We start from the raw sequence: 27,920 nt of genomic DNA, 5'->3' as shown, positions 1-27,920 counted from the left end.
CAGCCCATCATGACGACCGCTTAGCCGCCGGCGGCGGGCGAGAGTCACGTCGTGGGCTCCTCCGCTGGCCGTGGCGTTTCCTCCCGGGACTCCACGCCTTCCTGCGGAAATCCGGCTCCTGGCGAGGAGCAGTAACGATAGCCGTCACCGCTGCGGACGCTGGCCTGGGGTTATCTCTCCGCTGGGAAGAGCCAGGTGCCGACGAGGATCTGGATCTCGCCGTCTGCTGCTGGAAAGCGCGCCTCGGCATCACGTGACTCATGGCTTTGGCGCGCTTTTGAGCCTCCGCGAAGCGCTCAGTAATGGACTCCACGGCGTTACCAAAAAGGCCGGAGGGAGTCACAGGAGCATTCAGCAGCACTTTACGGTCAACATCCTTGAGGTCAGCTAGGTTCAACCAAAGGTGCCTCTGAAGGACGACCATAAAACCCATGGCCTTACCCACAGCCTGGGCCGCTCGCTTCGCCGCCATCAGCGCGAAGTCCGTCGCCGCACGCAGATCCTTATCGGCCTCTGCCGTGAGGGCTCCACCCTCCGCTGCCTGCAGGAGCTTCACCTGAAAAACCTGCAGTACTGCCATGGCGTGCAGCGTGGAAGCCGCCTCGCCATCAGACACATATGCTTTATTGGCAAGGTGAGCGGTGGTCCTGCACGGCTTTGAGGTGAGGCTGATGTCTGAGCCTAGGGTCTTGGCTGCTGCAGGAAACAGGTGCGCAGCGACGGTCTCCTCGACTGGGGGAGAGCGCACGTACCCGTGAGCCTCCGCCCCATCCATGTGGGAAAAAATGGCCTGTGTGGCAGAGTGGACGCGCGTTGATTGGGGCGCAGACCATGTTTTTACCAGCTGCTCATGTACGTCGGGGAAAAAGGGGACCGACGTCCTCGAGTCAGATTTCCGGGTGGATCTGAAATACCAGGAGTCAAGCTTACTCCTGGCAGGCTCCTCTAGAGGACTCCAGGTAAGCTCCAACTCCTGGACAGCCCTTGACAGAACCCTCATGAGCTCCTCCTGGAGGTCTGGGGGCCCCATGCTGTCCGGCTGATCGGACTCCGAACCCGCCCAATCCTCCCTCTCCGAGGCCGAGATAGACATCGAGTCATCCCCGTCCTCCTGGCTAAAGGATACAAACTCCGCGATGTTGGAAGGAGGGTGGAAGCAGTCCTCGGGGAGTGAGACCGGGGAACGGGGTGACCGTTGGGGTTGGTGGAGCTACAAGACGACGCTCCCGTCACCGGGAGGGCCCACCAGCGGCACGCTGGTGGCAGTGGGCCTCATCCCGAATAGGCCGCGAGCCACATCGCAGCGGGTCCGGAGTCCGCGCAATGCCCGCAGTTGGACTCGTCCAGCGCCGCCTCGGCGTGGGCCAGGACCAGGCAGGAGACGCAGTAGTCGTGCTGATCCGGCGGCTCTATCGGTCCCGCGCAGATCTTGCAGATTGTTGCCATAGTGAATTCAACAGGTGAAGTAGAAGATTCTGACGTAATTGTCGCGTGCACCGCATTTTATACTGCCGCTCGAGCTCGTCAGTATTTGCATGCGATTTGCATACTTCGCGTCAATTGGCCAGTCATTTGGACTGGCGGGAGCCAATAGGACTTCAGGAAAGGTTGGAAGGGAAGGAGTTCCCATAACGGAGAAATATCTCCGTGAAAGCTCAAGAGGGAACAATGAAAACCAGGACATTTTCATCACTTTATAAAAAACAACCAGGACGGCCAGGACAGGACGTGAAAACAGGACATGTCCTGGGAAAACAGGACGTTTGGTCACCCTAGCATACGCGACGTAATGAAGTCTGGCTAGACCAACACAGGCTTTAGTGCGCGTGCACATTTAGAGTGCGTTCTTCCACTGCATGATTTAGTCTTTTAATATGCATTAAGAATGATCGCATAATTCAGGGAGCAGAAAATGTATATATTTATATCAATTCATATAGTTAATCACATCACACGAATAGCGCGTTTTTTTCCTTAAAATCAGCATGGTTACAAATGTGATATTGATTTTATACAACAGTTCAATAAACAATAAGTCAATATCGAGAGACTTACGTTTTAGACAAAATACATTCCAAACACAGCCACAGCACTGTTTTGTGTCTCTGAGCAGTATGACGGTGTTTTGTTCCTGAATGAATCAACCGTTTAAATGATTCGGTTCAGTCGCAATGACTCACTTATTAACAGTGACGTGCTGCCAGCAACAGACGGTTTTAATTTCACATTTAAAGTAGCTTTTATTTTTTTAATAATTTCAAATATCAGTATTCAACATTTCATGTTTAAATATTGAAACATTATTTATGCATTTGTAACTGCAGGTTAAAGCATTCCATGTCCCTCTGAGCTGCATTGTGTAAATACATCAAAATGCCACTTCTGCAAAGATTAATTTTATTGATACTGATTTCATTTGTTTAGCCTAAACAGCCTAAATGTATTATTATTATAATTGACTGATTAAATGTAAGAATTTGACTCAAAAGATGATGTACACTTTTAGAAAAAAAAGGCTTTATAAAAGTAAAAATGCCCATTAAGGTTCAAATCAATTTAAAACTATTGGAAAAGATTAATTTCTATCACTGCTATCACACCACACAGAATATGAAGAATATCAAAAACTTTAGGATTCAGCTGTCCACGGTAGTCCTTAAGATATCGGCACAATAACACACTCAGCAAAATATTGTCTAATTATCTTGATCGATAAAATCACAGAAAATATTGAGATATTATTTTTTGTCAATATTGCACACCCCTAGTACTGACACAAAATGATTTGCAACGGTTTCTTTGCCACGCCCAGTGTAGACAGCCTCAAACCGTTTTATTTATTTTTGGCTAGTAGAAGTTATGAATGGCCTGTAACTTAAAAATTTAGTAGCCAAATTGGCTGGTGAGTGAAAAAGTTCATTTCAATCCCTGCATGTAATACCCGGATGACCTACTATATTCGCCAGAATCTGCTAAATATAACTCAAGTACACTGAAATCAGTACAGAAGCTGTTCGGAATGGCATACTACCATACTATATTGCAGTATGCTGTGTGTATACTGTGAATAGTATGTGACTTTTCTGTATGCATGGAATGCCCGGATTCCCTGCTACATTGGCTGAAATTTGATGTTTGCATCTGAAGACGCTGCAAGGGATACTGTTTCCCAGAACGCAATGCGCTCCATGTGAAGTTTCATCTTCAAACACGTGAGTGAACTGGAGGTGGGGAATAGTAATTATAAATGTAACACTTGTATTTGTACGTATATACATATACATATACATGTAAAATACAAACTATCGCTGTGTATCTAAAAACAGTATCGTTAGTAGGACATAAATTGTACTTTAATCTCTACAGCACGTTTCCGATCATCAAATGACTTCAGCTTTATCTTTATAGCGCTTTATACAGTACAGATTATTTCAAAGATATTAAATAATAATTATATTGAAGCAATATAATATATAAATAAAATTTATAAATAAAAATATTTCAATTCCACTGTCAAGCAGCTCGAAAAAGAAATGGAGTTTATTACTCTAAGGACAAATAGACCAATCTGTTGGCAGAGGCTATTTACATTAACTCCGCCCACCAATGCCTGGCTGTGTTTAACAGCACTGCAAAAGACACTTACTTTTCTTACAGTATCAGTGGCGCAGCGAGTTAAACGTGAACTGTTTGCTTTTGACGCAGTCGACCCGAGTTCGATCCTGGCTTTTGTCAAACTCATGCTTCTCCTTTTCCCATCACATACTAGATCAGAAAGAAATTTATTTTCAATAAAAATTAAGTAAATATTTGAAAAGTGGAAATAAAATGCCTCAATAATAATACAGTGTTGTGTATGCTTTAGGTAGGTTTTTGTCCCAATAAAGTGGCATTCATCTAATACAATTTATATATATGCAGTATATGACCATTTACACTCAATATGTTATTGCATACTGTTTTGTAATGTACTACATTATTGAGGTATAAATATCTGCCACCTAACTACTATTTACACTCCTGTTGCTAAAGAAAATGCTGCTAATTTAGTGTAAACAGAATTGATCATTATTTGCACTTAGTGTAACTAGAATATATCGCTTTTTAATATATCGCCACTTAGTGTAACTACCAAAAATATCAATAAAACAGCTCAGTGTTGATTTAGCTCTGTCCAATATGTAAAGTTAATCAATTATGAAATGAGTTCAATTGGGCAATATAGCATTCTTTACTAGTATGAAGCCTTATTAACAAGCCTTTGTAAAAAGAACAGTTAGCTCATTTGTTTCTAAGGTAACAACCTTGACAGCTGTGCTGAATTAATGTTCAGTGTTTGTCATGTGACAGCACTTAAGCAAACTACTCTGAAGCATTTATTGCTTATTGTATACTGTTTCACACACTATTCTTTAAAAAAATTGTAGGCAGTATGCACTGTGTACTGGGCAGTAAGCAGTAAGCAAGTATGCCATTTCGAACACAGCCTCAGTCCAGCTGCTCTGCTCGTGCACATCCCATCATCAGTTCTCTTTTAGCAGTTCAGTCAATGTACTGTTAGGAGTAACTGAATAACTCGGGACATTGGTTTATTTCGCATCAGAGGGAGTGTCAGGCACGTTTATAAACTGAATAACTTAAGTAATTTGTGGATACTGGAGAACATACTGGAGAAGCGACCCGTTTCAAACGATTCAGTTCGATTTGGTGAACTGGTTCGACCGGTTCACTAAGACGATCCGGTTAAATAGAACGATTCGTTCGCAAACGAGGCATTTGTTGCATCCAGTGGGGACATAATTACTGATTATAATTATACTGTCTTTTTACGCGTTGCATTGCGTATCGCGCTGCGTAAACATAAAACCATGTCTGCATTTGTGATCAGAGAAACAACAAGTGCTACTCTACACTGCTCAAAACTCGCGTATGAATCATCATTGGCAAATTATTTAAATATGAAAAACTTACTTACAGGCTGTGAGTCAGAAGCGCCAGACTGTCCTTGCAAAGTTGGAACTGCCCAACTTTATAGAAACAGCCTTTGTGCCACACATTAGGCTACTGGTTCAGGAAACAGTCCTCATCCATCCTCCATAAAATGCGCAGCACACATCTGAATATTTGGGTTAAACTGTTCTGGAACAGTGTTGTAAATACAACTTAACCACTGATTTCTAGTCGTGTCCTCTTTTGGAAGGCTAAACAAAGTAGTTTCGCTTTCACAACGAAACACACAGCGACGCCACAACATGGCAGCAGCGGCAACAGCGAGAATAAAAGGTATGCCTTCTTTCTTTGTGTCTTCCCACATCGTGATGTAGACATGTGGGGGCGTGTTAGAACGAGCCGTTTTAGGAAAGTGTGGTTGACTCTTAACTTTTATAAAGAATATCTCTTTGTATTTGAGACTTTAGTCTTTGCAACTTTACAGATCTTCTTTATGCACCAAGAGCTTGTAACACTCAAAAGAGAAAGGAAAAATTTAAATCGCATTATATGACCCCTTTAAAAACTTGCTCTGACAAGGGAGAGAACCCATCTATCTGCCCGCAAGTAACAGTAAGATTTTTAGCTCAAAGCACTGACTTGGCTCATTCTGTAAAGCCGGGAACACACTAACGTCAGGCCAATTATGAATGTAATTTGGGCTCAGATAGGTGTTTTCAGTTGGTGTTTAAAGTCGTGTAGTGTGTGGTGTCTAAAGTATTTAAGACCAGCTGTTGCCAGTCCTCCTCACAAAGATTATTTTCATAAATTTAGTTAGGCTACTGACGCCGGCGACTTCCTGCACGTTTCTAAATATGTAGGTCTATTAATTTAAATAACGAATTAACAAATTTAAAAAATCACAAACATGACATTTCTGAACAAAATAATTTTATACACTTTAGTTATATATAATATAGCCTATCTGAGGAAATAATAGGCTATGATGAGGAAATACAGTGCCTTGAATTGGCTACATTCGGAATAAAAAAAGCCGTATTTCATCTTCGCTCTAACTGATACTCTTTGTATGTGGACAGGTTGTAGCTAATCTGCAACAGTAGCCTAAAGAAATCACTTTTTTTTACCAACATGTTTCCTCCGTCTTCAGGCGGCAGGTCAGAATCAGAGCGTTCACTGAGCGCCCTTTGCTTGTTGTGTTTAGACAGTGGTGTAAAATTAAAAAGTTGCATGCAGCCAACAGAGGACACCCTTAGATTCTGAAATGGACTTAAATGGATAGTTCACCCAAAAAAAGATATTGTCATAAATTACTCACGCACATGTTTACACCTTTACAAATTTCTTTCTTCTGTTGAACACAAAAGAAAATATTTTGAAGAATGTCAATGAGTAAACGATGACGGATTTTATTTTTGATGAACACTCCCTTTAAGCTTATCTCTCACAAATACTGTAGTGTCATCTCTTGCCTTGGGGACCTGATATAACAGCGTATGTGGTTTTAACCACAAAGAAAATTGCTGTTGTATTTTAGCCCCTGGCTTTGTTTTATTTGCATAAATTGCTCGAGGTATAATACTGTGGGAAGCTTTTCCTGATCTGTGAAAATGAAAGTATACAGAAATCTTTATGTCAGTGATAGATAGCTAGTACTGCCATAACATATTTAGAAGCTGATTGTAATATGTTGCAATTTTGTATCTCCTTTTCTCCCCTATATCTTATCTATGCTTAATACATATCTAGATCATGTGATGTGTATTTATACATATCATTAATGTGTATAAGCACTTATAAATATACATTAATATTTATACATGACTGACTATAATTGTATCATTAGCATTTCTTTATCAGGTTTAAACAAACACATTCACTTACACAGAGATAGATAGATAGATAGATAGATAGATAGATAGATAGATAGATAGATAGATAGACAGACATTTTAGTCAAGAACACATAAAATACATTCTTACATTTTATTACAAAAAAGCAACATAGAAAATCATGACTTTAACAGCTTGTAAACATTAGCATCTTTGTGCAAAAAGTCTGTTCAGACAATAAATTAAGAAGTTCAGTTCATGAGATCCTCCACTGAGTTCATCCATCACTCGTTCGGTATTATCCTCCCATCAGCATGTCTTTAAGCGTTGGCTCATTAAAGTAACCACAAAGCAGCAGGTGCACTGTCAGTCCTGCGCAAATCCTCTCCGTGTGACTGTAAGTGAGTCTGCGCAAACAACCAGTCCAGTGGGTCTTTAGTGCCGCGGTCCACCTGACTGTTGAACCTCAGCATGACCTCGTCCAGACCCAGGGAAGCACGGCGGGGCTGCAGAGCCCGGGAAGCACTGCGTGACGTTGAGGTAGAGCCTGCATGCTTCCCCACGGGCTTACGCCTCTGAGTCCTGGATATCCTCAAAGGGCCACAAGCAGGCTGGGCAAGTTCTTTGATGGAGTTCATGTATTCTTCCAGGGACTGAGAGAGGTCCTCGTGCGTCTCTTTTATTGTCGGTAGTGGAGCCACAGACAAGAGTAATCTTCTGGGTTTCATCCTGGAGAGAGATGAGACGCAATTAGGTATTCATGCATTCTGCATATGCAAATAAAGGTTCCAAAAGTTAGTTTTTTTTTGCACCAAGGCCATATAAGAACAAATTTTTTGTTCCCCAAAAGGACCTTTCAGTGATCAGTTCTTAGAAACATTTTTCTTAGTGTGAAGAACATTTAAAAAATCTAAAGAATCATTGCCAAGAACCTTTTGTGCAATGGAAAGATTCCACACTCTCAAATATAAAGCATCCAAAAGGGGTTCCCAAAATAACCTTTTAGTGTCTAGTTCTTAAAAGGACCTTTTTTTCTTATTGTGAAGAACATGTTAATATTCTAAAAAAAAACTTTTCCACTGCAAAGAACCCTTTATTTTTTAAAGAGTGTATAATGACATTTGAAAGTCAAGAAATGTTTAGTTGTAATAAACCTAGATCATTCAGTAACTCAAATATCTCAAACTTACCTGTAGGACAAGCTTGTAGGATCACAGTGCTGATTGTTGTGCAGAGGTTGTGTCTGAGACTGTGTTTGGTTTGATCTGGTTTAGAGGCAGCACACCGCCTTTTATAAGGCCACGGCAGTAACGGACCATAAGCCAAGGCTAATGGCACTAAATTTAGCTAAGCTTTGACCTTGCATGCCTGACAGGAAGAGTGTGTGTGCTGAACGGAGAGTAGAGAGGAAGCTGACCAATGGGACCCCGCCACAACTGCCCCAAATGTTTACTTTGCAGGAACAATGAGGCCCTAGGAGCCCTCAGCCCTCCACCTACATGACACTTGACTGCACTCACTCACAATTACAACAGCCCCCGACACCATTACAATATTTTATTTTGGTCACAGGCTTTTGTTGAAGAACAAGTCCTCACAGATCCATTGGTGGAAAGTCTGGTGGGCTGCAGCTCTGACCTCTGTCTTGCTTTGTGACTGTGTTGAATGATTATTTAGTTAAAGAATCACAAGAATCTCCTGTTGAGGACTGAACAATTGAGAATTTAATAAAGTTCTGTGAAATCAGAATATAAATAGCCTAGGACTGAAATGAGATGTTGACACAAGTTCTTCCATCTATATAATTATGTAAATATCACCATAAAGGAGTTTGTTTAAAACACAGTGGTTTTGTGGTTTGTTGAATTAACGTGTCACTGTGGGGCTTTAAGTTGAAATGCAGCTGTGGTAATAATATAAGATATATAATGTTCACATGTGAATTGTGTTTTCTCACCTCAGATTCACCTTTCAGCTAAAACCAAAGTTATACAGTAGAGCTACGAAAGGTGCTAATCAAATTAGGTTAAATCCTTTAATTGCACAAAAATAGAAGGTTGTGACAGGTTGATCTGCTACAATTAGTTATTTTAAGCAGCTGTCCTGAATGTTGCTGAATGTTTAATCTCTGTGGTATTTTTAGCTCTGTCAAATGCAGTAGTAAGACATTATTGTGCTTTGCATGTGAACGGAAGAGACTAATCTACTTTGTTGACTTAGGCCTTGATAGGATTAAGACTGTGATTAAGTGGCACGTTGTGGCACGTTTCTGCTTGAAAGTCTATCTATCTATCTATCTATCTATCTATCTATCTATCTATCTGTCTATCTGACTGTCTGTCTGTCTGTCTGTCCGTCCGTCCGTCCGTCTATCCATCTAATAATACATTGAATAATATACATCGAATAATACATCTGGTACTTCTGCTATATTGTTGTACTCCTCCCAAAGTGACTTTCCATAACTTCACCGCCTCCAATTGAATAGCTGAGGTTTGCAACTGCCTCTTCAGCACGTACACTTGAAACAGAGCTGAGACACGAGCCAGCAGGATTTCCTCCATCTGACAAAAGAGTTAATGATTATTATTATTATTTCTTGCAGGAGGAGGGTGAGCTGTTCGTGGAGGGTTTACTCAACATCTCCTGGGGCCTGAGGAGGCCAATCAGACTCCAAATGTACGATGACAACGAAAGCTTTCGATACGCCTGCACGGGTGCGTGGAGGTCGGAGAGCTCAGAGTCCAGCAGGTGGGTGGAACTGCCTGAATGCTGCTGCTACACCGCACCCAGATGTGTCCTTTCCTTCATTAGGTCATAAGGCCGTCTGTTTTTCGATCTACCTCAGTCATAGACATCTCAAGACATGAGCCAGGATTTGATATGGGCGTAGGGCTTTTTTGTAGGTTAAATGGCTGCTCCTTTATTTTCTTGGTCAGCTCAGATTTGATCATACTGTATAGATGCTGTGTACTTTTCCTAAAAGCCAACAAATAATTCAAAAAGTAATTCTGTTGGTGTTTATGACCTGTGGCCATTCTTAGAAAGGTTTGTTTTGAGGAACATTTTGACATATAGGTGAAACTAAGTGAAAGCTGCGGTTATGTGGCATTGCTCAACAGAGGAACTGGATATTCAGAGTACTGAGCTACTTCTTATTCTCACGTGCAGCACTCTTCTCTGTCATGGACATTTTAATCAGCTTTAATGTTCAAAGCTGCAGCAACCTTGATTTGATACTGTGAGCAAAAAGATTCAGCACGTGAGGATAAGATGACTGTCATTGTGCTACCAGTTTATACAAGTAAATTGCAATATTGTGTAGCAACAACAGATAAATCAGAGTAATCAGGTGTTTCTTTTTCCAATGAAAGATTCCAGTTACTCTTTTTAATAGTAAAAAATATTTACATTAATTGAATTAATTAGTTAATTATTGGCATTTTCCAGGGTTATTGTAATTAGCTAAAAGTAAAACTAAAACCATAAATAATGTCCCTATATCCCAAATATTAGTAACAAAAATTTTCCAAATGTCATTTAAATAAATAGACAATAAAACTCATAAAATTTAAAATTATATCTTGAGATGGACAAACTAAGTTTTTTAAAAGTTAAACGTTTCCTTTTACTAAACTTTTGTTTAAAAAAAATTTTATATTAGCTATTTTTGTAACTCATCCATGAAAATTATTTTTTATAAAGCTTAGTTTTCCATTATGTATTTTAATTGTGTTTTTATTGTTTACAGGAATGAAAGTGCTGAACACCAGTTTTGTTCAGAGCCCAACAACAACAAAATCAGTGCCTCACCTGCACCCAGTGAGTATGAAAATGATCCATATCTCTCCACACACATTTAGGAAGATCTTATCAAAAAGGTTATTGATTTGTGTTGTAAAATTGACACCATTGTTGGTTGTTATAGATTATAGTTATTAACTGAGCTAAATGCATATCTAGATGTTCACCACATGTTTACAACACATCAATGAATGCCTCATCTTAATATTAGCCTGTTCTTGTCTCTGGTTCCGCTGCAGGTGTGCATGGTGCTGAGGAGGACGTCCCTCAACTGCTGAGAACAAGAAGTGACGCAAGCTTTGTGAATATCCAAAGAAGACCCAAAATCCACAACACTGATGATTCACAGAGGATAAAAAGACACCGCTTCTCCATCAATGGCCATTTTTACAACCACAAAGTCATTTTTTGTTTTACTTTGACGTTTTTACTTTAATATAATAAAAAGCACAGTTAACCTTAGTGCACTTAAACAGTGACTATCTATGACTATCTATAAAGCTTTCACCTAGAGATCAGCAGGGCAGTGTCTCAGATGGAAGGCAGGGATGAGTTGGAACTACTCCATGCCCCAAGTTCAGGACAATAGTACAATAGTGCTCATTGAAAGACAGCATGCCTTGTGCCTGGCAAGGGGCCTGTGCTCTCATAAAGTGCCACAGCAGCATCTGTGATAGGAAGTGTCCGTCGTCTAAGTGTTTATGTTGTACATCAGTGTTTTGTGATGGATGCAGGTGCTGAGAGGCAGTGTTTTCCTGTGCAGGCCTTCCCTTTGGCTGTACCATGTGCTTTTATTATCAATTGTCATCTGCTTCTCTCTTAAATGGTCCTTTAAGGTCATATGATTTGGCCTGGTGCCTCTGCAGAGAGAGATAGATAGATAGATAGATAGATAGATAGACAGACAGACAGACAGACAGACAGACAGACAGACAGACAGACAGACAGATACTATTATATTTTTTGTTTTTGATTTTATTTGATGTATATTCTACTTTCATTTTAATTACAGTTTTAGTAATTTTTTTAGTTATGTTTTTTTAGTTCATTTTTATTAGTTACAGTATGTTTGTTTTAATATAGTTTTTTATTCATTTTATTTCAGTTATAGTTTTAATTATACATCAAGTTACTTATACTTTACTTATACTTAGTACATCAAGTTACTGAATGAAATAAGAAATGTTGCTTAAAGGGAATAAACCTATAAAATGAACTCCTATAGCAACACTGTGTTTTGTTTCTGCCATTGCTGCTTTTGTTTTCTTTTTTATTATGGTTTTTACAGCAATTGTACACTATAATTTATCGTTGCTTTATTGTGAACAAAAAAGTGTCTGCTAAACATATCTGAATGAAATAATCATCTGTTGACAAAAATAAGATTGATGACCACAGATTATATTACCTGTCATATTTCATTATTCTATATTGTACAGTAAGAACATTATATTCATTTTAGTGCAGCCTATATTTTTTCAAATCTCATATGCCAAATTTTACACTAATTGTGTACCACATAATTTATGAAAGATTACACAATTAATTATTGCTGAAATTGATCTCCTTTTTGCAAATTTTTTTTTACAGACATCAGTTTTTACTCCATCATATGGATCAGTGACTAATGTGCGAGTGAACAGCACTTTGACAACACAGCAAGTTCTTAAGCTGCTTCTTACTAAGTTTCGAGTAAGTTTTCCCTTATTCAGCTAAATGCCACAATCTTTTACTCCTTGTTAATTCCCTGTTCTGTACTTCGGTACAGGTTGAGAATAAGGCAGATGAGTTTGGCCTCTACCTAGTCCACGAATCAGGGGGTACGGCTTTGCATTCCTAATTTACTGTATTTTTAACAAAAAACTGACCTGCAGATTATAAGATTTTTCCCCCCATCTTTTGTCTTTAGAGAAAACAAAACTTAAGGACACAGAATATCCTTTGGTATCTCGTCTGTTGCATGGTCCATGTGAAAAAATCGCCAGAATATTTATTATGGAAAAGGACCTTGGTGAAGAGATTACATATGATGTAAGTATTTTGTACATTTGTACAGTTCACAATAGGTCATTCAGAACGTGCTTTCCCTGGCAAACTTACATTCTGTTGTTCAAATATAGATGCAGTAAACAATAGTTACTCCCAAATGCTACATATCAAGTCTAATTTTAGGATCCTATCCTAGGGACTAACAATAGTACAAATATTTATATTGCAGACTAAGGCCCCTATTTTAACGATCTAAGCGCAAGGTCTAAAGCGCACGGCGCAGGTGCACTCAGGGCGTGTCCAACTCCACTTTTGCTAGTTTAACGACGGGAAAACGGTCGGCGCGCCCGGGCGCATGGTCTGAACGGGTTGTCCCTATTCTCTTTATGAGTAATGGGTGTTTTTTGGGCGTAACGTGCAATAAACCAATCAGAGTCTCATCTCCCATTCCCTGTAAAAGCCAGTTGCGCTCGCGCCATGGCGGGTTCGCTATTTACATGGCGGAATGTAATTTTTCATTTTAAAAACGTTTGTGTGCTGCTGCGCGTCCCTGTGCGTGTAATAAGCAAAGTGTACGTGCGTTGTGTACCCGCCTATAGGCGCATATTACTAACGCACTCTTTAAATAACAAAGACAAAATATTGCGCCAGACTTTAGACCAGGTTTGAGTTGGTCTATGGCGCAGTCTATTTTCAGTTCCTCAAAATAGCAACGCGCCAACAATGCGCCTGAACACCCCTCTTTTTTAGACCAGCACGCCCATGGGCGCACAAATGGGCGCAAATGCATTTGCTATTTAAACAACGCGGCTCAGGACGGGAAGATGAGAACTGCGTCGGGCTGAAACTAGCAAAAACACTTGCGCCGCGCCTTGCGCTGCATTGCGCCGGGTGTATGATAGGGCCCTAAACATTCATTGTAAAATGAAAATGTTGACGCACATGTGCAAGTTCTCTTTGCTATTTTTGTTAATCAAAATATTCTGTGCTTATATTTCAACGATTAATGCATTGTCTTACAGGTTGCACAGTATATTAAGTTTGAAATGCCTGTTTTGGACAGTTTCATCAAGAAATTGAAAGAGGAGGAAGAGAGAGAGATTTTAAAACTAACAAGAAAGTAAGTTTCACAAAATTCTGTTTCACAAAAACAACACAGTGTATTCATTTTAATCTATTGTACTCTTGTTTTCACAGATACAGTGCACTGAGGTCAATGATGTTGCAAAAATTGGATGGCATCTCTAACACTACATATTATGAGTGAGAAAATATGCTGGCAGTTTAGATCAGAGGCATCTTCTCTGTTGTACAGTCAACAGCAGTGAGACACAGATTGCTATAGTTTTAGGTTTTTCATTTTGGTGAAGGCATCAGTGCAATAACTAGTATATAAAAAGTATAGGCTACTGTAATTAACAACTAGTAATTAGCAACTGTAAGCAATTCTCAGGCATTACAAATGACCTAGAATGTTATTTTATGATGAACTTATGCTCCATGACTTAAAAGACAAACTATTTTTGTTTGTTTCTTAAACTTAGAACATATACACTCCTAACATGTTTCTACAGTATATTACCTTTTATACATTTTAACATAAAACTAATATATGAGGAATTGTGTTCATTTGGTCTCATGTTTGTTTTTCTAACATACTGTACAGTGTCACGAGTTTTGTACTCGCATATAGAATATCTAATTCATGACACCTTTAATAAATTCCAGCAGACTTTGGACAGCATTAAAAGTCAGTTTGCTATTATCATTATATTTAAAATTGATGCTCATGAACCTATTCTTACAATACAATCTCTATAGTGCTTTATTACATTATCTCTTAATCACTGTTTTATCGCTTGAGAAAAAATGTTGTGCTGTTTCCCTCAGGTTCACAATGAGTATTTCTTATTGTTCTTTGAGTGACCCATGAGTCAGTTCCCACAAGCGATAAAAGCTCATGTTATTGAGACTAAAGACATGAAGTCAGTGCCTTCTGGCTGGAGAGCCCATGTTACACAGTGGGAGGCATCCTGGGAACAAGGAACATTACATTACTCCAGGTGGTTCCCACTTCCTTTAAACTTTGCGCTTGTGTACGCTTGTCAGTCTTCTATTCTACAAAACATCATTCTATTGTATGATATGTTAGTTGTGATTTGTAAATAATGATTTTAAATGTTTTTGTATTTAATAACGAGATTTGTAACTGAAATTTATTTTTATATTCTATTTTTGGGAACAATTCAGGACTATTTCTGGCTTCAGTAATACAAGCTTTTAACTTATGTATTTTTAGCACTAGCCTATTATCTGAGGAAACCCAGGAACTTAGCCTTTTCAGTGTTTAGACCATAGAATGTAAAAAAAAACAGCCTTGTAACTGGTTGGGTTGCTAATGTTAACGTTACCAACAAAATAAAAGTTTAGCATCGGCAAATAATAATATGCTGCCCCCTTCTGGCCAGAAACAGTTTCTGTTTTATGCTTTCTAAGTGAACGTACCTAACAGAAAGTCTGTAAAATACATTTTGGACGTTAGGGTGTACAAAATGGCGTATTAACGCGGATAATTAAGTATAAATTCAAGACCTGTCGTTTTTATACATGTCATAATTTACATTTAAGGTGCTGAAATGAAAAATTCAGCCAAAAATGGTTAATAATGTAATAATAATAATAATAATAATAAACTTTAAATTTGTATCATTTCCCAAAAGTTGGCTAACACTACATCATCAGTGAAAATCAGTAAAATGAATAAATACGAAAAATAAATAGCTATTTATATATGACACATGACCAGCATTACGTTTGGAGAGAAGATCTGACGAAAATAAATAATAAAATAAAAATATTAATGTAAGTATCGAGTCAAGCGTCTCGGTGACGTTCAGGGAGGGAGGAGCGTTGAGCAGAAGTCCTCAGATGAACTAAACGTTTAGTTCTGTCTCCCAAGAGAGTGATCGTGTACGAACAGATTCAATGGCACTACGTTCCGCTAGTGATTCTCAAATATTTATAATCGGATGCGGCATCTCGGGAATTGGTGCAGCTCAGAAATTACTAAAACACGGTTTTCATAATGTACACATCATAGAAGCGACTGCGAGAAGCGGTGGGAGAATACGAACGGGCAGACTGGGTACGTACAGGCATATCATTTGAGTCACCGATGGAGAAATGTAGGGTTTATAAGTTATTTAAATGTGTTTACTTTCGTCATCTTATATGATGACTCGCTGCCGTCTCCCGTCATTTCCTATGACAGGCCTACATGAAAATGGGTTAGCATGTTATTTTTACTTAGAATCTAACGATGTGTATAATTATACTGATATTTAGCATTCAGTAGCACTCTGCAATGTGTTTTGCAGCTAACGCGACTGTATTCGTGGGCGGAGCTTAACTGCACTTCTGTAAATGGGGCACTTGGGGCCTTAGCACACTTAATAATTATTTACATTTTTGGAATGAAAAAATTAACTGTAGTTAGTTAATGTATATATATATATATATATATATATATATATATATATTACCTTATATTGATTCAAAAAGGTTGAGAAGTGTTACTAAGGTTTTGAGTTAAAGTCCATTTTTTTCTATAGCTGTTGGGTTAACATGTGAACCCAATAAAACCACACTGGAATACGGACAGGCAAGGGTCAACTATATGATGAAAGTACATTTTAACTAATAGGTTGAGTCATTCTGAGGACAAAGGTATTCTTTGTAAATGTCAGGTTAGGGCAAGTTACAAACTTAAAGGAACACGCCACTATTTTTGAAAAATAATTTTCCAACTCCCCTAGAGTTAAACAGTTGAGTTTTACCGTTTTCGAATCCATTCAGCCGATCTCCGGGTCTGGCGGTTAGCACTTTTAGCTGCAGCTTAGCTTAGATCATTGAATCTGATTTGACCGGTAGCAAGAGTTTCGATATTTTTCCTATTTAAAACTTGACTCTTCTGTAGTTACATTTGGTCATTTTGAGCGAGATGCTAATGGTCTAATCAGATTCAATGATTTATGCTATGCTGCAGCTAAACGTGCTACCGCCAGACCTGGAGATCGGCTGAATGGATTCGAAAACGGTAAAAATTAGCCTATTATCAAAAATAGTGGCGTGTTCCTTTAAGCAATTTTTTAACTACAGTGTTTATGGGCACAATTAATGGTTTGATATACTTTTTTTTACCTTCAATGTTTTTGCTGTTTTCTTGTGTTGTTTTGTATTATGCTTGTTTTACTTTTTAAATTTAGGCATATTGCCACAAGAAGTCGAATGTGTTTTCAGTGTTGAATATTTCAAATATTTTCAATTTTCTTTTGTTGCCAAGACTAGAATGTACTCTGGGAAATATTCAGTAGAGTGAAAGGCTAGCCCTGGTCTTCTCCATAGATGTATATCACATTTATTTTTTTCCATTCATTCAAGGTGATAACATTGTAGAGATCGGCGCCAACTGGATCCATGGCCCATCAAAGGAAAATCCAGTATTTCGTTTGGCATGTGACTACCAGCTCCTTGACAAAGAGTCAATGTCTGAAGAAAACCAGACTATTGACATTGGTGGTCATCCGCTGTTTGTTCCTAACTGGTTTATCAGTGCAGGTCAAAAACTGGGGCCTGAGACGATGGGGCCAGTGATGGAGTTTTTCATGAAATTACTGGAAAAAAGTCAGCAGTTCCATGACGGTGGTGGAGAACCTCTGCCGAGTGTTGGGGAGTTCATCAAGGCAGAGGTTGAACGACTGGCCCCTGAGGAGTGGAAGGAGGACCAGGCTAACATTGCAATAAAAATGGCCATGATAAACACACTGCTCAAGCTGGAGTGCTGTGTCAGTGGAACTCACACGATGGATGATGTAGGCCTGGGAGCCTTTGGCATGTATAAGACTCTTCCAGGATTGGACTGCACTTTCCCAGGGTGAGTGATCAGAGCCTCTTCTTGTACATTTTGAAGTGCCTCAATTATCCAATTCCAAAATGCTAAATCTTGTAAAGTTTGCAAACTAAACATGTTCATGCACTCTTTTTCCTCCTAGAGGTTACGAAGGTTTAATTGATCACATGATGATGGAACTTCCCAAGGACGTAATCTTGTACAACAAACCAGTGAAGTGCATTCACTGGAACTACACCAAGAATGGACCAAAAACTACAGGAACATCATTCCCTGTTATGATTGAATGTGTTAATGGAGAGACATTTGCAGCAGATCATGTTATTATCACTGTCCCACTGGGTACATATAGATTCAGCATGACTTGTTGGCTTAGTGAGCAATTTGCATCTAAAGCTTATTTGCAGTTTATAATATTGGTTTGGTAATTGCAAATAGCATGCGCTTTAAAGTTGTGTGACATCAGAATCCAGAAGACTAGTCATCGCTGGTTCCTTCAAGATTTTCCTATGGGGTTTTATAATGGGGTTTTTCAATTTATGAGTAAAATAAAGCTTGTGGTAAACATAACTTGACGATACTATGATGTTTTGTTCTATAACACACAGTCACACCCCAAACTGTCTTATTTAGTCACTTATTATGAACCTACATTTTCAAAAATAAACAACTGCTTCAAAATGTGCTTTTTCAGTATGGGTGTGTGCAGTTTACATTGTAAAACAAATGTCAAAGCATCGTCAAGTTGCCATGTGTACCACAGGCTTTATTTTACTCATAAATAAATAAAAAAAATTATAAAACCCCATAGGAAAATCTTGAGGAACCAATGGCGAATTAGTATTCCAGGTTTTGATGTCATACCTGCACCACACTATTTTTGTCTGATTTACAAAGTCATTGATTTAGTTTTTTCTCCTCATTTTCATTTTATAGCTTATAAGATTTTTTTTTTAAATATAATTTAAATTTTTTATATAAAAAAATGTATATTTTCATAATGTTGCTTCATAACTTTATTGTTACAGTATCTACAAGGCCTTTAACTCATCTGATGTACTGTTTCATTACAGGATATCTGAAGAAGCACCAGAGCACTTTTCTGAGCCCTCCTCTTCCACTGCACAAATTGCACTCCATCCAGAGAATGGGCTTTGGGACCAACAACAAGATCTTTCTTGAGTTCGAGCAGCCTTTCTGGGATGAAGACTGTGAAGTGATCTACCTCGTATGGGAGGACGAGACACATCTTGCTGATGTTGTTTCTGATGTAAAGATGTCCTGGATTAGAAAGTTAATTGGGTTCAATGTGCTGAAGCCCACAGAGAGGTAAACATAACCTTTGATTTAGATTTTCTTTGATCTTCAAATAGTGCAATTTGCGACATTATAAATCTGACATTTCTGATGTTGTGCAGATATGGACATGTGCTCTGTGGATGGATAGCAGGGTGGGAGTCTGAGTACATGGAAACTCTGTCTGAGCTTGAAGTGCTGCACAGTGTCACACAGCTCCTGCGCATATTTACTGGTAACATTTTTACTTTGTACAAGAGATTTACAGCTTAATAGGACATCCTTTGATGGGGTCCAAAAGTCTGAGACCACACTGGAAAAGTAGGATTAAAAATCTAATTTAATACCTGGAAATATACAGATCAGCTAACATGAATAAATTAATAACCTATGAAATTTTTCATAATAATTTTCAGGAAATCCAACTATTACACCAAGGAAGCTTTTAAGATCTCGATGGTTCCATGATCCCTATTCCTGTGGATCTTACACCTATGTGGCCAAAGGTTGCTCAGGATATGACATAGATAACCTTGCTGAACCCTTGCCACTGAAAGGCTCAAATTCTAAGGTGCAACTACTCTCATTTTGTCAATGTTTGTTCAAGCAACTAGTTTTCATTCTTCTTTATGAGCAGTGTGCTATTTTCCCTTTACTCTTGCACTTCTTGACACTTTGTTTTTGCAGCCTTTGCAGGTGTTATTTGCAGGAGAAGCAACACACGGGTCTTTCTTCTCTACAGTTCATGGAGCGTTGCTGAGTGGCTGGAGAGAAGCAGAGCGTCTTATAACTCACTACACTCCTGCCTCTGGCTCTGTCTCATCTAAACTGTGAAAACTGTCCTCCTGTTCTGAAGAGTAAGAAGGACTGACAGTCATTTTCATGAGATCTGAAGGATTTTGTGCCTTATAAGGGGATTAGAAAGAAAATTTGAATGTTATAATGACTTCTGATTGTATTGCATGACAAATGTTCAACATGCCGTCCAATGTTATTTAACTGCATTCAGCAAATGTTGATTTGTGGGTATCTCAAAATTTCAATCATTTTCACTAAATGCCTGTACAGTACTTTGCACAAATGTTAATTGTTTTTTTGTGATCTGAATTTTTTTTATATTAAACATATCTTCTAATAATACTTTATGAAGTGGTTTGTTTTGTGTTTTATAAACTTACATATAAGAATGAAATAATCAAAGTTTTTCTGGTTTAATTGATATAAGGAAATTGTTCCTAAATCGTAAGCCTACTATTTATGAGACCCTCTAAATTTGCAGGTAAAACAATAAATGTTATACGAGCACAGAATTTACCTAGATTTGATGTTGTCAATCCCGTCCAGTAGGTGGCATTATGCACATATGTAGTTGCTTCTCAACTCGTTATTAAAGCCACCGAAGAAGACGATTCAGCGACGCAAATATGGCTTATCATTTAGTCAGCAATAAAAATAACTTTTCTGAATTCAAATAACCGGTGAGTGGTATGTCATACGCCTGCAATTGCAACATTTCTTTTTTTTATTTATTTCCTAAACAAATCAGAACTTAACAGAAAAATGTCATATTTTTGCTGTGAAGTTAGTGCAGTTTATTTACCACGTGTGTTTTATGGTTATTTTAGTTTAGCCAACTGTGAAATTGCATGGTGATGATAAGATGATAATAATGCAGTCTCAAAAGTAATTTCGATTTTAAAAAAAACCCCGCAAATACGTCTTTGGGCAGAGCATTGATATCTGCCTTTTTGTTATAGTTCTGGTTCAGCCTTTGGAAGGATTCACGTCCAGTCTCAAGAGGAGCTAGTGCTGTTGAATTAGAGCTGGGCATCAGAAGTCAAAGACTTGGTTAAAATGGAGCAAGGTTTGCCATCTGCAAAAGCAATTTCCCAGCACTTTATGAATAGATGCTTAAAAAGTGAAGATGACAGTTCACTGACTTTTCAATCAGACTTCATTAAGTCAGAAATACAAGTTAAAGTAGAACCTGATCAAGATGACTCCTCATTGCTTGATGTGAATGAACTAGGAACATTTCCTCAATCTCAGGGGAATATTAAAGAGGAGTTTTTGGACCTTGGTCTGCAAATCTTACCAACTGGCCTAATGCCTCCAGTTGAGATAGAAGAAGAGCTTGAAACCACAAAGAACACACACAATGAACACACTCCAGATGAACCTCTGAACAGAAGAACTGACTCATCGAGCAAAAGAAAAAAATGCACAGACAAGCAGAGAACGACGAGAAAAAGAAAATCAACAGAGCGAACAGAACAAATGATACCAACTGAAATGAATTCTGATGTTTCAAACGAAGGAAAGAAATGTTTAATAATGCAGGGAAATGCTACACGGCATCCAGAGAAAGCAGGTAAAGGCAGAACATCCAACAAACATCACAAAGAAGAGCGATTTAGTTGTGAAACCTGTGGGAAAGAATTCCAGCGGTCAGATCTTCTCACGGATCACGTGAAAATTCACAGGAGACAGAAACCATACGCTTGTGATCATTGTGAAATGAAGTTTGCCAAGCCCTCTTATTTAAAAATACACTTGCGTAGACATGCCGGCGATAGGCCTTTTCCATGTAACCAGTGTGAGAAGAGGTTTTTTGACATCTATGACTTAAGGGTGCACCAGAGAGATCACACTGGAGAGAGACCTTATATGTGCTCTGAGTGTGGGAAGAGTTTTAAACGCGTTTACATACTTAACAAACATAAACGGACCCACTCAAAGGAGAGACCTTTCCAGTGCTCTGTGTGTGGTAAAGCATACAGATATGGGTACAGTTACAGGTTGCATCTAAAAGACCATCTTGATTAGGGTCCATGATGTGTATCGGCATATTACTTAACAGTGAAAGGGTCTACATTTTTATTCCTTCCTTAAAGGATGAATGTTTCTTTATGTAACGTGGAAAATGTGTTTTTAGTATTTATTTAATTTGAGAGAGCTTTTTGACTGAAATTGACTAAAATCATTTTTTGATCTATGCTATTTATGGTGGTTTGAATGAGTCATCTCCTCATGAATGAGTTTGTTCCACTCTTGAAGAGCGTGTAGTTTACTCATGTAGTTGTCCAATGATTTATAATAGACAATACTTTTGCTTTTTGCACATTTTTATGTTTTACAAGCAGCTTTATTGTTTTTTTTTTTGTAGCAAGCTTGCATTAAAATGAGAGGATTACAGATTTAAGTCTCAGTTCTCTTTCTGACATTTTGTGTTGGACGAAATGTTTCACTTCAGAAGAATCAGATGTGGCATGGAGAAGATATCACAAAACAGTATAGAATCAAGTTTGTATGAAGTAAAGTATCAGCAGCACTGTGAAAACAAACCTTGCTTGAGTGAAATATTGACAGAATGGAAATGGTTTGGAAATAAAGGTAATTTCGCTATGATGGCCCATGTTCTGTACACATATATATCTATACTACCGTTCAAAAGTTTGTTTGTTTGTTTTTGTTTTTTTATAATGTTCTTGAATTAATTATCTTATGCTCACTGAGGCTGAACTTGATTTGATAAAAAATACAGTAAAACAGTAATATTATAAAAAATGAATACAATTAAAAAACTTTCTATTTGGATATACATCCACAGATTCTTCAGAAATCAGTCTAATATGCTGATTTGCTGCTCAAGAAATATTTCTTATTATTATCAATGTTTTTGAGGAAACTGCAATGTATTTTCTAAAAGTAAAAATAAATTTGTAAAATAAATCTTCTGTAACATTATGAACTTTACTGTTAATTTCAATCAATTTATTGCAACCTTGCTGAGTAAAAAAAAAAAAAATTACTATCCCCAAATTGTGGAACAGTATAAATAAAAATGTTGTCATCAGTTACTCACTCTCATTTTGTTTCAGACCTGTTTGGCTTTCTGGCTTTCTTTCACTATTGACCTGGTTAACCTGGTCACCATTGTATGGATAAAAACATTTGAAACAATCTTCAAAATATCTTATTTGATGTTCCGCAGAATAAAGGTACAGGTTTGGAACAACATGAGGGTGAGTACATGTTGGGGTGAACTATTCTTTTTATATTTCTCCACCAGAGGGTGGCCAAATGCTTTACATTCTAACCACTCCTGAGCTGCTGAGTAAGCAAATGCCCAGTATGCAGCCAGTTTCAATAGAACTGTTCAGATCAAAATGTTCACAATGCTGGCACAAATATTTAAAGTGTTTTTGTTTTATATTAAAAATGGCATCTTTTGCAAATTCATAATTTTAGTATAAAGTAATCAGTAGTGTATTGGATCACATGGGTTTATACGGAATAAAAGGAAAGAGAATGTTCCGTGTGTGTTATGGTGGAGTCATGTAAGTTATGTACTAAAAGCATAATTCAAATGAATAATACCACTGACGCATATTTTGAACATTCTTGTAAATTTAATGATAACACTACAACTCTTTGTGCTTTTTGCGTTTATATTTTTACAGTTTTGTCCATGGTGTGCCTTAAAAAGCCTGCAGCTAAGGTTAGAGATACACTAAGAGAAGAATATGAATCCATTGCTGCCCTTGATTTGGAATCTGATGTTTCTGAAAGTGATGGCCCAGAATGCCACCATGGCCCAGATGTGACAGAGGGTCAGAAAACTGTCCTCACAGACTTCAAGTTCTCATCTGAGTAATCTAGTGATGAGGAGAGTGAAGATCGTTTGAGTCGATGGAGTAAAGGAGACTTATTGGAGCAAATATCCTCCTCAAAGTGAAATCAGGACCACCTCACAGAGCTGTCCAGGACCTGCATCAGGGTCTTCAGTAGAGATGCCTAAAGATGCCTGGGAACATTTCATGAGTGAAAACATCATTGATGAGATCCTGCAATGCACCAATTTGGGTGGAATGAGAGCAGCGTTAGCAAAAGGCAAAGTGTGACAAAAGATTACTAAAGAAGAGCTAAAAGCCTTTATTGGTCTGAGCCTTCTCATCGGTGTAGAGAGAAGTTGCAATGTCCCAATCCGGGAACTGTTTATGGATCCATTACAGAACCCACTGTATAGAGCAGGGCTGCCCAAACTCGGTTCTGGAGGGCCGGTGTCCTGAAGAGTTTAGCTCCAACCCCAATTAAACACACCTGAACCAGCTAATCAAGCTCTTACTAGGCATACTAGAAACTTAAAGGCAGGTGTGTTAAGGCAAGTTGGAGCTAAACTCTGCAGGACACCGGCCCTCCATGACCGAGTTTGGGCAGCCCTGGTATAGAGCTACCATGTCTGTTGGTAGATACCAAGATCTTCACAGATTCCTCCAATTTGATGAGAGGCATCAGAATGTAAGAGAGGCATCAGACCACTTGCCAAGCCGCCCATCCAAGAGTGGCATAAAAATCTTTTGGATGTGCCATGCAGAGGTCCCCTATGCCATTGATGGTGTCATCTACAGCCAGGAGAGGAGACTGAAGAGAACCTTGCAGAGAACACGGTCTTGAGGTTGTCCAATGGACTTCAGCAAAAAGGTAAACGTTTTTTTAAAATTGTAATCCGTGGTGTTTCCAAAAAAAAGCTTTGAGGCACTTTGGGCTAAATGTCTTTCTTAAAAGCACACATTTAATTCTTGTAGGGATCGAATCAGTAGCCTTCTGGATACCAGCCCTTAGCCTCAAACACCATTCCAAACTGGTTGTTGTTGTGTAATCTAATGACCTTGCCTTATTATGTGTTTATTTCTCATGATGGGTCTCAACATTACAATGGACAGCTACTTCACCAGTGTCCCTCTGGCAAAGAAGCTTTTTGAGAAAAGCTTGACCATGGTTGGGACCCTTCACCATAAGAATCTACATGTGCGACCAATAATGAAACCATCTAAGCTACAAGCACTACATACCTCGTGAGTTTGGTTTTTGTGGCAAAGTATTCATGGTAAGCTATGTGCCAAAACTAAAAAAGGCAGTGATTTTGTTGAGTACAACGCATACCAGCAATGTGCTGAATGAAACAAGTGCTAAAAACAAGCCAGAGGTCATTCGGTACTACAGCCGCACCAAAGGAGGAGTCAACACTGTTAAGCAAATGGCCAAAAATTATACCTGCAAGCGCCAAACAAAGAGATGGCCTATGCTGATTTGATATAACATGTTGGATATTGCCATTGTAAACTCCTACTCCATTTTCATTGCTCAGCACCCTAGCTTCATGGGAGGTGGTCATAACACCCAACGCTTGTTCATAAAAGAGCTGGTGAAAGAGCTTGTAGTGCCTCAGATTCATAGGCGCAGAGAAGAAAGCCCTGGATTATCCATGAGCATTCTTAAGACCATTCTTGTCTGCAAAAATCACAGTCACATTGAGGTGATTTGCTACCAGTGCATGCCTTAAGACCCAGACAGAAACAGTTTCTATAGTTCTATTCTGTATTGATAATGACTGTACTGCTGACAAGTTCGGTTTTTTTAAAGCACTGTTGTTTAAAATATTTAGTGTGTATTGTAAATATGGTTTCTTTAATTACTTGAATTTAATTAATCTTTGATTAATTATCTTTAATTGTACAATGTAAATTTGACATCCATGTTTTTAGATATAATGTTGAATTCATAGATATTTTATCATTTTTATGCATTACACTTGATTGAACATTAAAATTGAGTCATTTACTATAGATTTACATGAATGCTATGCATCTGACTGAATCCTAGATACATTCTTGGGGGTACTGTTACCTGTTTAATTTAGATCCGTCAGGTGAACAAAGTTCTGAAAAGTGTCTTCAGAAAGGCAAGCGAGTATACTAACACCACAAGGTGGAGTACTAATCAGTTTGCCATTTTAGGGAAAGATACCTCAGGTGAGTTAATAAGTTGGTTTGTTGTGTGAGAATCCTTTAGATTATTTTAAAACCCATCTGGTCCAGCAAAATGCAGCCCTTATGTTCTGGTTGTATTTATTTCTTCTTCTTTCTTAGTATTATTTTCTTTACCACTTCTACTTTAATATGATTGATTAAATAGAAAACAAATGTTCATTCCAAAACGAATACTTGATGTGATTGGTCTTTTTTCAGGTGTTTTTAAGCAACATTTCCCTGTGATCTGTTTGTGGTTCATCACTTAAGAATCTCACCCCTGTTGTTAAATAAACCAATCCATTTGCTTACATCAGCCTATTGCTTTCCTTAAGGTGTTTAGTTTCACATAATAGGCTATACCACTAACCTATTCCATATGAACTGGTGTCAGTTAAGTTGTTTTGTAGGGGAGATTTACGAAAGTGTTTTAGTGGTTTTCTTTACCCTTACATTAAGCATAGGAGTAAAACACTTCTATCGTTAAAAAAAGTAGATTTGCTAAAACTGGAACCGCATATTTAGACGACATCTCGTTTAAAATCATTTTAGGCTTTATGAAACCACGAACTAAGCAATTTGTTAAAATAGTTGTGTTTTTAAATACGTTTCGTGATAAATATGAATATTCTGTAGAAATTAGCCAGTAGCCAATAATCAACAGGTTGTCGTTAAATAAAAGCGCATATGTTAAACAGCGCGTGTTGATTGGCCATGTGAGACAATGACGCGAACAGACGCAACATGAATAATTAATTAGTTCCTTGCTGTTACAGTGCAAATAAAGCGAGATAACGGGCCGTGGACAGCGGGCTAAAACTTTTTATTCTGACATAACAGAGCAATGACATTTGTGTAATTATAAACCTGGGACACGGATCCCAGCGAAGGAGTAGGGTCTGTGCTGGACGAAAAGAGAGAAGCGCTGATTTTTTTTTTTTTTGGGGTGTGGAATACCGGACGGCGCATTCACAGTAGATTCTGACCAAGTTTGCCTTGTCCAGAAGTAACAGTGGAAGAGTTAAAGTTACAGTAACAATATGAGCTTGTTGTCTGCTATAGACACCAGTACCTCAGTGTACCAGCCTGCACAGCTTCTCAACTGGGTTTACCTTTCTTTACAAGACACGCATCAGACGAGTGCCTTCGATGCCTTCCGACCCGAGCCCAACTCTTCCCATCCGGACCTGAACTACAGCAAATCTCCTGCCAATGACCTGAGCTCCTCTCTCAACTCCAACTATCTCAACAACTTCTTTCAGCTGCAGAGGAATGAGGTAAATCGTTTTCTGTTCTCCTACAGTTTTTTTTTTTTAATAAATTCATGGAGATAACGGTCCCTATAGCGACTGGAATCAGATTCATTATGGAAAGCGCAGTTGACTAATGCACGTCTATTGTAGCGCGCGTCTAATCTTGGCTACATTTGCACAATACACAAATGCTTTAGGCGATTTACATAATCTTTTAATCTCTGGAAACTTGAAAATAATTGTGTAATAATTTTTCATTTCTATCGTGTAACAATAATAAATCTTATTTATTTATTTTGCAATGCTATGTGAAAAATATACAGTTTCAAGGATCATTAAAATGGTGCCAGTGTGCAGCTTTGCACACTCAGTTTACTGTATTTTGTAACAGCACGTGTACAGCCAAATGAGGCTTAATTTCAACATGTAGAGGTCCAATTAATCAGAAGTCTGAGTTTGATGATTGCTTGCTGATCTCTGCAGGCCTAAAATGTGTGCTGTCATAATTGAGGTCGGGATAATCAAAGATGATGCTCATTTGTGAGGTTGCTATAGTTGCTGAAGACATGACACTTAATCTATATTATTTAAATAAGTTGTAAATATAATTAGTAATCCTCTCTGAATAACTAGATTTGATTGTATTATCAAAAAGGAGATCTTGCCAGTTTATGAGAAGAAAATTAAGGAAAATTCATAAATTAGTATGTTTGTATTTCAGTGTTTAAATTTATAATTCATAAGTTATTTCAAGATTCAAGTGAGATTAATGTAGGCCTACTTTTGGGAACTACTTATATTGCTATATTTAGACTTAGGCTACTGGAAATGTTGTCATAAAACATGGATAAGAAGAAAATAATATGGTTTTCACGTATCATTAAAATTAGGAATGCTTGTCTAATTAAATATAATAGTTATAACACTCGGCATAGTAAAGGAGCACACATGGAACTAAATCTGTTGAATTGTTTTTGTACTCCTTCAGTTTATTTTTCTAAATGAGAGAATTACTTCCAGAAGCTTGAACATATGAATGCATTTTCTTTTTAATGATGTAATGACAGTGTTGTGG

The 27,920-nt window shown here is 38.2% G+C and overlaps 4 protein-coding genes across 6 annotated transcripts in view; all 4 read left to right on the top strand.

Moving 5' to 3' along the window:
- The window catches only part of LOC107564351 (ras association domain-containing protein 4-like), a 33,478-nt gene extending 18,774 nt beyond the window's left edge, over positions 1-14,704 (top strand). The window contains exons 4-11 of one of the 2 annotated variants that reach the window (XM_016249409.1): positions 9,388-9,533; positions 10,534-10,604; positions 10,826-10,986; positions 12,177-12,278; positions 12,355-12,406; positions 12,496-12,617; positions 13,639-13,695; positions 13,773-14,704. In XM_016249409.1, the coding sequence (XP_016104895.1) occupies positions 9,388-9,533; positions 10,534-10,604; positions 10,826-10,986; positions 12,177-12,278; positions 12,355-12,406; positions 12,496-12,617; positions 13,639-13,695; positions 13,773-13,823 (762 nt within the window). In that variant the 3' untranslated portion in view covers positions 13,824-14,704. Of the gene's footprint in view, positions 1-9,387; positions 9,534-10,533; positions 10,605-10,825; positions 10,987-12,176; positions 12,279-12,354; positions 12,407-12,495; positions 12,618-13,597; positions 13,696-13,772 lie in introns of both variants that reach the window. The other variant, XM_016249408.1, reaches the window with a different exon arrangement.
- A 768-nt stretch (positions 14,705-15,472) lies between these two features.
- On the top strand, positions 15,473-19,886 carry LOC107564350 (peroxisomal N(1)-acetyl-spermine/spermidine oxidase-like). Its single transcript, XM_016249407.1, has 7 exons — positions 15,473-15,720; positions 17,016-17,508; positions 17,627-17,826; positions 18,558-18,813; positions 18,903-19,015; positions 19,197-19,351; positions 19,468-19,886. Exons 1-7 carry the CDS (start codon positions 15,561-15,563, stop codon positions 19,612-19,614), a joined length of 1,524 nt encoding a protein of 507 aa, XP_016104893.1. The 5' UTR covers positions 15,473-15,560; the 3' UTR covers positions 19,615-19,886.
- A 212-nt stretch (positions 19,887-20,098) lies between these two features.
- On the top strand, positions 20,099-22,184 carry LOC107564353 (zinc finger protein 180). Its single transcript, XM_016249410.1, has 2 exons — positions 20,099-20,258; positions 20,538-22,184. Exon 2 carries the CDS (start codon positions 20,635-20,637, stop codon positions 21,604-21,606), a length of 972 nt encoding a protein of 323 aa, XP_016104896.1. The 5' UTR covers positions 20,099-20,258; positions 20,538-20,634; the 3' UTR covers positions 21,607-22,184.
- A 4,190-nt stretch (positions 22,185-26,374) lies between these two features.
- The window catches only part of LOC107564348 (zinc finger CCHC domain-containing protein 24), a 37,834-nt gene continuing 36,288 nt past the window's right edge, over positions 26,375-27,920 (top strand). For both annotated transcript variants that reach the window (XM_016249403.1, XM_016249404.1), the window contains exon 1: positions 26,375-26,869. In XM_016249403.1, the coding sequence (XP_016104889.1) occupies positions 26,633-26,869 (237 nt within the window). In that variant the 5' untranslated portion in view covers positions 26,375-26,632. The remainder of the gene's footprint in view (positions 26,870-27,920) is intronic.

Source organism: Sinocyclocheilus grahami, unplaced genomic scaffold (assembly GCF_001515645.1).
Source record: "Sinocyclocheilus grahami isolate Dianchi unplaced genomic scaffold, SAMN03320097.WGS_v1.1 scaffold925.1, whole genome shotgun sequence".
NCBI lineage: Eukaryota > Metazoa > Chordata > Actinopteri > Cypriniformes > Cyprinidae > Sinocyclocheilus > Sinocyclocheilus grahami.
Note: the sequence above shows the minus strand (reverse complement) of the source record. Positions and strands in the feature narration are given on the sequence as shown.